This window comes from Miscanthus floridulus, chromosome 12, assembly GCF_019320115.1.
Source record: "Miscanthus floridulus cultivar M001 chromosome 12, ASM1932011v1, whole genome shotgun sequence".
In the NCBI taxonomy this organism is placed as follows: Eukaryota; Viridiplantae; Streptophyta; class Magnoliopsida; order Poales; family Poaceae; genus Miscanthus; species Miscanthus floridulus.
In genome coordinates this window covers 47,108,651-47,118,910 of record NC_089591.1, presented here as the reverse complement: position 1 = coordinate 47,118,910, position 10,260 = coordinate 47,108,651, and the positions used below count along the sequence as shown (strand labels likewise).

Below are 10,260 nucleotides of genomic sequence, written 5' to 3'. Positions count from 1 at the left end.
TACTGGGCGCACGAGCGCTGCGGGCATCCTAGCCCACATTCAAGCCTCGGACGGATATGATCCATAGTTTTTCCTCGAAGAAAGGCAGAGAGCCCTCGGGATTGATTGAATGGACCTAAGAACTATATGGATTGACCACTGAGAATCTAGAGTCGGTCACCAGCTGACCCAAGCTGGACCCCCATGAACAGGATGCTAGGGACCCACTCGGACTAGCCCATTAACAACTCACCGAGCACCATGGCTAGTCCATAGAGGAAAATCATGGCACAGCTCAGCCCCTTCGTATTATTAGAAAAAAAAAGCTTGAGGGAAGACAATCATGAAGACGAGCTGACCCTCAACTAGCCCCCTGCTACGTGTGGGGGCTCAAGGAAAGTTGGACTCACAAGGAGACCAAATGCACGGTCATAGAACGACAGACCCCGTAGGGGTTGAAATCAGGAAAGACCTTTTCTGACCCACCAAATCTCATGGCTATACCCCCAAGAGGCACAATCATGACAAAAGGGAATCGTCGTCCCCAGGACACGTCGTGGGCGACAAGAAAAGGCCAAGGCCCTCAAAGTCCTCCCATTCAGAAAAGCCTCCAAAGGAGTATTCTACGACCGTGCAATGCAGGCTCGGGGGCTGCTGTCGGGGACCAATACTAGGGTACCCAAAGAGGAGGAGCTAATGGTCATCAACATTGATTCAACCGAGCAGTCAAGAGCACGCCTATAGCTCCAACCGACCCCTAGGTACGCGGGCTCTACCTCTCCCGACCTACGGGGGCGGGCTCCACCTCGCCCGACCTCGAGGCCGTGATCTCTGCCTCACCCGACCTCCAGGGGCGGGCTCCGCCTCACCCGACCATGAGGCCGCAATCGCCACCTCACCTGACCCTGAGGCCGCGATCTCTGCCTCGCCTGACCTCCGGGGGCGGGCTCCGCCTCGCCCGACCCCGAGGCCACGATCTCTATCTCGCTCGACCTCTGGGGGCGAACTCCGCCTCACCCGACCCCGAGGCCATGGGCTTCACCTCGTCTGACCCTGAGGACGCAATCTCCGCCTAGCCTGACCCTTGGGTTTGTGCTCTACCTCGCCCGACCCCAAGACCGCGGGCTTTGCCTCACTAGACCCCTTGGGTGCGGGCTCTGTCTCGCCCGATGGGGACCCATATCACCGCCAACTACTCTAGGTCCAAGCGTATGGGCCTAGGTCAAAACTCTGTCACCAAGGAAGAGACCGGCATGCCCTGATGTAACCCGTGGCCATGACGGGCCATACCTGAGGATTCACATCAAGAATAGCGTCAGGCATACCGGTGCTGTTCTGCCTAACCCTTGTACGAATAGTGACAGGCGCGTCAGTTCACCATGACGTCCGCCAGGACAGAGTGGAGAGCCATGACCGGCGGATGACGCTTATGTATAGCGCTAGTGACGAACAGGACCACGACGTGGAGCTGTCCCTGTTGACATCTATAGGGTCGGCGGGACCCACATGAAGGAGAAGAAGGACCCAGCAATCCTAGAGGCTTTCCTCTATCTCGTTCTTCTCTTTTTCCTCCGCTATAACCCACACTTTCCCTTGGCCTATAAAAGAGAAAGCAGGGCGCCCCATGAAGGGGATCCTGAACCGACCGACCCATCAAGATCCGATACAGATCCGCACAAGAGCACGACACGAACACACAGCTGAGCAGCGATAGAGCTCTTAGCACCCACTCACTTCTTTCACCAGAGACTTGGGATCCTTTCTCTCTCTCACCCGTTTGTAACCCCTACTATCAACTTTTGTGCTAGTAACACGAGCAGCAGCGAGGAACTGGACGTAGGGACTTTCTGTCCGAACTAGTATAAACCTCGTGTCCTCCAAGCACACCATTCGAGCCAGACACGCAATAATACAAATTTACTCATCGGTGGTAACTCGAAACACCGACAGTTTCAGTTGTCAGTTGTAACATAAACTAACATAAGTTACCTGACAAAGGTGCAAGCGAGTGGATACAATTTTTCAGCTCCTAAATTGTGGATAGCCACTTGCTACTAAGCATCTACTGGTTTGATTAATGCGATGATGTCCTTGATACACTTGTTCAGCACAATATTGTCATGAACAGATTCAACCATGCTAAAATCCGGCAGCCATCAAGTAACATGTATTTTCAAAATAATAAAAATAAGGAACAGAAATGGATTCTCTTAAATCTTAATAACACTAATCTACTAGGAGCCTTGCTCACCTCCCACGAATCAGGCTGCCGTAGTTGCCCTCTCCTCGCTCACGTGCAGGCCTCCAGAGCCGCGGTTGCCTCCTATGCAGCTGGCCATTAGAGCAGCTCTCGATGTGCTCGCGTGGGTCGCTGGAGCCGCCCTCGCCATGCTTGCGTGGGTCGCCGGAGACGCGCGTAACCTTGGAGGGGCGCCCGCCAGGGCCACCGTGGGGGCGTGCTCGCCCGCCGCCTGGGAGCTCGCCCGTCGTGGGGGCCGATCCTGCCCGCCAGGGAAGATGGGGCATCTGGATCGAGTCTCACCAAGGTCAAGTGTGTCTCATCCTCCACAGGGCTATGGTCCGCAACTGCCGTCTCGCTACAAAGACGAAGGTGGAGGCAACACCCTAGGGTTCGGGGAGGTGAGTTAGGGAAGGGATCTGGAGGGACGCTGGGTGCGGGGAGAGCATAGGGCCGCCGGATGGTGCGATAAGCGATGGGGCGGGCGGCACATCGAGGCGGAGCGAGGCAGGGGCAGGTCGGTGGCGTACTGGGTGGACGCCGCCGCGAGGAGCAAGACAGATAGCCTCAGCTTCTGTTTTTTTTATTGACGAGGGTCGAGGGCCAAGCGGCCGAGTGAGGAGGCGCGTGTGGAGAGAGGGCATGGGTCCACATGTCGGCGCCAAAAATTTTACAGTGAGGTGTGAGGTGGCGGTAGACTGGTCCTGGTGACTCTTTTTAGGAGCAGAGACAGAGATGTCTCGTGAGAATATGACTGAGGTGATCTCTCCTCAGCATGTAATTGGTGTCTCGGTGAGAATCAAACTCTTGGCCTGTTCGCTGGTTGGTTTCTGAGCTGGTTTGGGTTGGCTGGTGCTGGTTTGTTGTGAGAGGAAAACACTGTTGGCTGACTGATTTGAACTGGCTGAAACCAACAAGCGAACAGGCTGTATAGTCCTGGCTCGAAAACTTGGGATGCAATGCAATGCCATCTGAGCCGTTACCAAGCACGTCTGCATTTTTGTACTCTCTTCACCTGCACTTTATTTTTTTAATAGCCTGCCACGCACTGTAGCAGCGCGTGACGGTGGAATCTCGAATCTATGCCTTGTGATATCGCCGGTGAAGGCCAAAGCAGACGGCCTCTTCAGCAACTGGGGAGTCAGTCTGAAGCTCAGATTTTTTATGGCTCAGACCTTCTTTAAATTCAGGGCGGGTGTCACATGGAATATCATATTAATAAAAAAATAAATTACAGAATCCATCAGTCAGTAATTTATGGTGCGAATTTATTAAGCCTAATTAATCTATCATTAGCACATATATTATTGTAGTACCATATTGTCAAATCATGTACTAATTAAGCTTAAAAGATTCGTCTCATAAATTAGTCGTAAATTGTACAATTAGTTATTTTTTAGTATATTTAATACTCAATGCATGTGTCAAATATTCGATGGAACATGTAGTAACTTTAGAGGATGAACAAGGCCCACTCTCCGTGTCCATGCAGCTGCAAAGATGAAAGAGATCGATCTGTACTAGGAAAAAGCTTTATTGCTATCTCTAGAGATAATCCACGTTGATATAATGAAAACAAAGGACCCACAACAACCCGTTTCGCAAGCAGAGTCTCGCTAAACCTCCCCTCTTTACCCACTGCCATCACCGCCGTCTTTTGGAGAAGCACGCAACGAATACGGCCGGGGCCATCCTCGTCGTGGCACATAACGTCTGTGGCCTGGCGTGCACCTGCGACCTGACCTGCAACTCGCCGCCAAATCTAGAGAGGATACTGATATACAGCCTGTTTGTTTGGCTGTGACTTGTCGTAAACGATCGTAAATTTCTAACTAGAATAATATTTTTCTCTCACATAAACCAACCAGCAGTACTTTTTCATAAACCAGCAACGATACGAACTAGTTAACTGAACAGGCCGATAGTTGTTGCCGAATCGAGCATACGATTCATGATCGGCGTGCCAATCTGTACACATATGGCCCCCTACTACTGCTCCTCTTGCCATTGACAATTCGACATTCCTCGTCGTGCAAGTGCATGTGCAAGGACGGCTGCTGAATTCTGCAGCTATAGCTGCAGGTCGATCTCCCAAGAAGGCAAGAAACAGTACAATACGTATGTCTCGACCTTCAATCAACTAAAATAAAACAGTAAAATTCTAGGTTGGCGTCACTGTGTGAGAGACTAATATAGCCGTAGAGTGCTTGGTTTGTCGTGTTGCGGATGTACAGAGCCGATTTGGCTGGGGTTGACGATCTATTCTTTTTAATATAGAGGGTGTTTAGTTGGGTGAATTTTAGATTTGGGGTTACTGTAGCATTTTGTTTTTATTTGACAATTAGTGTTTAATCATGGTCTAATTAGGCTCAAAACATTCGTCTCACGATTTCCAACTAAACTGTGCAATTAGTTTTTTTTTGTCTACCTTTAATGCTTCATGCACGTATCACAAGATTCGACGCGATAGTTATTGTAACATTTTTTTTTTGGAATTTGGCCTGACAACTAAACACGGGCATAGCCGACAGCTCTTGTACCGGTTCGTTTAAAAAAAAGGTTGGCGTCACTGTCTGTCTGACCCTGACCCTGACCCTGTTCCTGAAAACGAGACAAGTAAAACGTGTTCCGCTGGATCGCACATTGACTTTCTTTTAAGGGGGCAGGGGCACGTAGACGTAGAAGACGATGATGACTTGTCGTCGTCTGCGGATGGATATGGAGGATTAGCTGCTCAAACACAAACAACTCCGGCCAGAGACAGCGCAATAATTCACACTTCCTTTCCTTTCCTTCGCTTTCGATTCACACTTCCTTTCCTTTCCTTCGCTTTCGGCGTGCAAATATAGGGCCCTATTCGTTTCGCCGAAAAAATAAGTTAAAATATTATTTCGGCTAATTTATTATGAGAAAAAATACTCTTTAATTAAAAAAATAAACCGAAAAAATAGATTATAAGAGAAACGAACGCATCCGTAATGCCAGTCAAATATCAGTTACCTGCAAAACTGAAACAGGCTCGGCGATCGGTGACCAGCACCCCATGTCCAGCATGCAATCAGCTGACCGATTTGCCGGTCCACACCGCACTGAAAATTAAACAAATATAAACGCGCGCCTATGATCCATCCAACATTTCTCCCAATGCCATATCTGAGCGCGTATGTACTGTATCTTTCTACGCTCCCATATTCGGAACAGCGAGAAGAGGGCGTCAGAGAGCGGAGCACACAGTGAGGCAGCACTACGGGTGGGTATGGACCTCGAAATTCCGATGTGAAAGGGAGGGTAGGCCCGGCCGCACTACACGGCCCACCTGCCGCGCCGGCTCCCTTTCCTTTCGGCGTTCACCGTTCAGAAGTGGCGCTGGCGCTGCGTGCGTGCGTGCGTACGTGCGCGGCGCAGGCCGTGTGTAGCGGGTTACCGAGCAGCAGAGGCCAGCAGCAGCCCAATCACATGCGCGCCTGCCTCCTCACTCACTGCCATGTCGCCCTTCCTCCTCTATAAATAAAGCCCACCCATAGGCTAGCTGACAATAACCTGCCATTGCCTGCGCAGCGGAGCTCGGAGCTCGCTACCACCACCTACCACGACCACACGGATTGCCTTGACTAGTTGTCGACTTCTGTCGGCCGGACGGACGGAGAGGGGGAAGAGAGCGAGCTGAGGAGATGGATGTGGAGATGAGCTGCGCAACAGCGCCGCCGGAGGAGGCGGTCTCCGTCGACTGGCGCGGCCGCCCGTGCCTGCCGCGGCGGCACGGCGGCATGCGCGCCGCCGTCTTCGTCCTAGGTGCGTGCACGAACGGCTGTTGGTGTTGGCAATCTTCGTTCATGGCACATTGGTCGCGTGGCCTGAGTCTGCTGGTTATATTGCAGGTATCCAGGCGTTTGAGATCATGGCGATCGCGGCGGTGGGGAACAACCTCATCACGTACGTGTTCGGGGAGATGCACTTCCCGCTGTCGCAGGCGGCCAACGTGGTGACCGACTTCGTCGGCACCATCTTCCTCCTCGCCCTCCTCGGGGGGTTCCTCTCCGACTCCTACCTCGGCTGCTTCTGGACCATGCTCATCTCCGGCTTCGTCGAGCTCTCGGTACGTACGTACGTTGTTCTATCTACCTCTGGGCTCTGGGCTCTGGCTGCTGCTGGGTATAGGCGTATAGTCGGTTTCACGCACCAGCCGCTTATTGCGGTAGTGGGCATGCGTCTCACGGAATTGATAGCTACACGCCGGTGGCCGCCATCACTTCCTTTTTTAGTGGTTTTGTGGCAACAAATTTGTTTTTTTTAATAAAACTTGAACGAGAATGTGCCAAGTTTCGTTGCATAAGGAAGGAGAGAATACGACTACTAATAAGCAGGCCCTGCAAGAACAAAAATGGATGTATACCAGACCAATCCAAAGGGTTATCCATCCCCTTCGTTCATTCGTTGTTGACCATTGTTCTCTCACCTAAAAAGCGAGGTTGGGTTATGGCGGATGGAGCTGAAAAGGCGCCAATCTCCATTCATGGATGGACCAGAGATTTGGTTCCCGGCCTGTCTGGTTTCCACAAGCTCTCGGGACCAGGTTGAATTCAACGCACAATGGCGAAATGGCATGTGGCCACCACTAGCAAAGCGACTCTCTCCATGTAGAAGCAAGTGGATCGAGCAACTACACGTGCGAAAGGCAACTCTTGTTGTTGGCTACTTGAAAGCACCGTGGCCACAAGCTACTTTTGCAATAGACTTTTTTTTTAATTCACTTTTCCTGATGATGAATCATTTACAGTGTACGTATGATTTACCAGGGCTTCATACTACTGTCACTGCAAGCGCACCTGCCGCAGCTGAAGCCGCCGCCGTGCAACATGGCATCCACGGACGGCAGCTGCGAGAAGGCCAGCGGCTTCAAGTCCACCGTCTTCTTCCTCGCGCTGTACCTGGTGGCGCTGGGCAGCGGCTGCCTGAAGCCCAACATGATCGCGCACGGCGCGGACCAGTTCGACGGCGCCACCCCGGGCGGCGCCCGGAGGCTGCCGACCTACTTCAACTCGGCCTACTTCAGCTTCTGCGCGGGCGAGCTGGTCGCGCTCACGGCGCTGGTCTGGGTGCAGACGCACTCCGGCATGGACGTCGGCTTCGGCGTCTCCGCGGTCGCCATGGCGGCCGGGCTCGTCTGCCTCGTGTCCGGCGCCGCCTTCTACCGGAATAAGCCTCCGCGGGGCAGCATCTTCACGCCCATTCTAAGGGTGAGTACAGTAGCAACCTGCTCTGAACTTTGAAACTGATATTATACTACAGTGGGTTCACTTTCAGAGTTTCAGTGTGGTAAGCAGTCACGTTAATTGAGGGTTCAAATGATAGGAAAACCCTGCATGATGAATCCTGACAAAACAGGATTCATCAATCTAAAAGATTTTTTTGTCGTGCACTTTGGACAGTTTGCAGGATCTTTTTTCATGATCCTTGCTTCGGCCACATTTTTATATCCATCACCCAAGTGCTTCAGGATCAGATTAGATAGCCTTGAAATAGTAGGTACATGTTCGTTGTAACCATTCAGTCTGAACTCTGAACGGGTCCCCTGCGTGCTATATTCCGCAGCTCGATCGGTGCTTGGGAATTGGAATGATATGCTAGGTACAAGGGCCTTGTATAATTTTTTGTCCCTCAGACCTAATGAGAGACTATAGGAAGGGCGGGCCTGGTGCAAGCGGTAGAGTCTTACCACCTGTGACTGGAAGGTTTCGGGTTTGAGTCGTGGTCTCCTCGCATTGCACAAGCGAGGGTAAGGCTTGCCACTAACACCCTTCCCCAGACCCCGCACAGAGCGGGAGCTCTCTGCATTGGGGACGTCTTTTTTTTTTAGACCTAATGAGAGACTAGCGTCAACTGACAGTCTGACACGCCATCGGCAAGCTGCAGACTAGCGTCAACTGACAAACATGCAAGCTGTTCGGCAGTTGGAATAGTATTTTTCTCTCGCACAAACCAGCCAGCAGTACTTCTTCACGAACAAGCCACGATATGAACCAGCCAACCAAACAGGCCGTTCACACAAACATGCAAGTTGTTTAAACGGATCTAATGATTTGTGTACTGTTAAACTGTCAGTCCTTAGCAGCTGACCAGCTGTGATTTTGCAAGCTGTTCGGCTGGAGGAAAACGATCGTATACGATCGTAAATTTTCAGCCGGAATAGTATTTTTCTCTCGCACAAACCAGCCAGCAATACTTCTTCACGAACAAGCAACGATATGAACCAGCCAACCGAACAGGCCGTTCACACAAACATGCAAGTTGTTTAAACGGATCTAATGATTTGTGTACTGTTAAACTGTCAGTCCTTAGCAGCTGACCAGCTGTGATTTTGATCTGAACGGTAACGACACAACTGACTGCATGTTTGTTTAAGCTGTCACATTGCACCTCAAGATTCAGTGGCGCGTATGGGATGACGCGCTTTTTTTGTGCAAACAATGTAAAAAATATAGTATTTACATTGTCTCAGTTCAGATTGCAAAACTGATATTTTTAACCGTGCAAAATTCATCAGGTTTTCGTCGCTGCCTTCACCAAGAGGAAGCAAGTCTGCCCCTCGAACTCCAATGCTGTCAATGCCGGAGCTTGCGAGCCGGCACGCCTCGCCGGCAACTTCCGCCACAACAACAAATTCAGGTCAGCATCAGATCAATCTAGCGTTGATGCAGCAAACAGCGATCTGTTGCTGTCAATGCACCCTGCTCCAACTTGATTCTGATCTCTGACAGGGGAGAACGAAAATGACGAATTTTGTAGGTTCCTGGACAAGGCGTGCATCCCGGTAGCGCCGCAGGGGCCGAACACGAAGCCGGAGAGGGAGTGGCGGCTGTGCACGGCGGCCGAGGTGCGGCAGGCGAAGACGCTCCTCGCCGTGACGCCCATCTTCGCGTGCACCATCGTCTTCAACACCGTGCTCGCGCAGCTGCAGACCTTCTCGGTGCAGCAGGGCAGCGCCATGGACACCGCGCTCCCGCCGGGGTCCGGCTCCTTCCGCATCCCGCCGGCGTCGCTCCAGGCCATCCCCTACGCCATGCTGCTGGCGCTCGTCCCGGCCTACGAGCTCCTCCTCGTCCCGCTCATGAAGCGCCTCACGGGCACCCGGTCCGGGATCACCCCGCTCCAGCGCATCGGCGTCGGCCTCGGCACCGTCGCGTTCTCGATGGTCGCGGCGGCCGACATCGAGCGCAGGCGCCGGGACGCCGCTGCGGAGGGCCGCCAGATGTCCGTGCTGTGGATCGTGCCGCAGTTCCTCGTCTTCGGCGTGTCCGAGATGTTCACCGCGGTGGGGCTCATCGAGTTCTTCTACAAGCAGGCGTGCGCCGGCGGCATGCAGGCCTTCCTCACGGCGCTCACGTACTGCTCCTACGCGTTCGGGTTCTACCTCAGCTCGGTGCTCGTCTCGCTGGTGAACAGGGTCACGGCGAGGCACGGCGGCGGTGGCTGGCTCGGAGACAACGACCTGAACAAGGATAGGCTGGACCTCTTCTACTGGATGCTCGCCGCGCTCAGCGTGCTCAACTTCTGCTGCTACCTGCTCTGTGCGAGGTGGTACAATGCTGGCGCAGATGGTTCCGATGCACCTGCCTCTGCTGGTCAGGTGGCGTCAGAGGTTGATGATGGCAAGGAGATCATCTGAACAACTCAAGAAGAGATTCAAACTGTATATCTGTAATTCCGTCTATAGATGTATATGTATACATGCATGAGAAATAGTGACCAGAAAATGAGCACTAGGATAAAATTAAGAGCTGTCATTTGGCAAGGAACAGATCAATAGGTTGTACAATATTTTAGGCAACTTTTCTAATGGGCAAAACCTTCTATTACTAATTAATTGAGGTTCAAAGGCTCTCCACGTTAATTCTCAGATGAGTTGGAAGAAAAAGAATCCTAAAATTCTCACTAAAATCAGAAAGATCTAGCCATGGTAATCTTTAGTCACTATCTTAATCTTAGTTGATCCTCGTGACATGCGTTAGAAAAAAGTAAATTCTAGAAATTCTCATAATAGT

The 10,260-nt window shown here is 51.9% G+C and overlaps 1 protein-coding gene across 1 annotated transcript; it reads left to right on the top strand.

Moving 5' to 3' along the window:
* The first annotated feature begins 5,779 nt into the window (after nt 1–5,779).
* LOC136497061 (protein NRT1/ PTR FAMILY 4.3-like) lies at nt 5,780–10,092 on the top strand. Its single transcript, XM_066492845.1, has 5 exons — nt 5,780–6,010; nt 6,097–6,314; nt 7,015–7,455; nt 8,763–8,884; nt 9,005–10,092. The coding sequence occupies exons 1-5, from the start codon at nt 5,890–5,892 to the stop codon at nt 9,882–9,884; spliced, it is 1,782 nt and encodes a 593-aa protein (XP_066348942.1). The 5' UTR covers nt 5,780–5,889; the 3' UTR covers nt 9,885–10,092.
* Nucleotides 10,093–10,260: the final 168 nt, after the last annotated feature.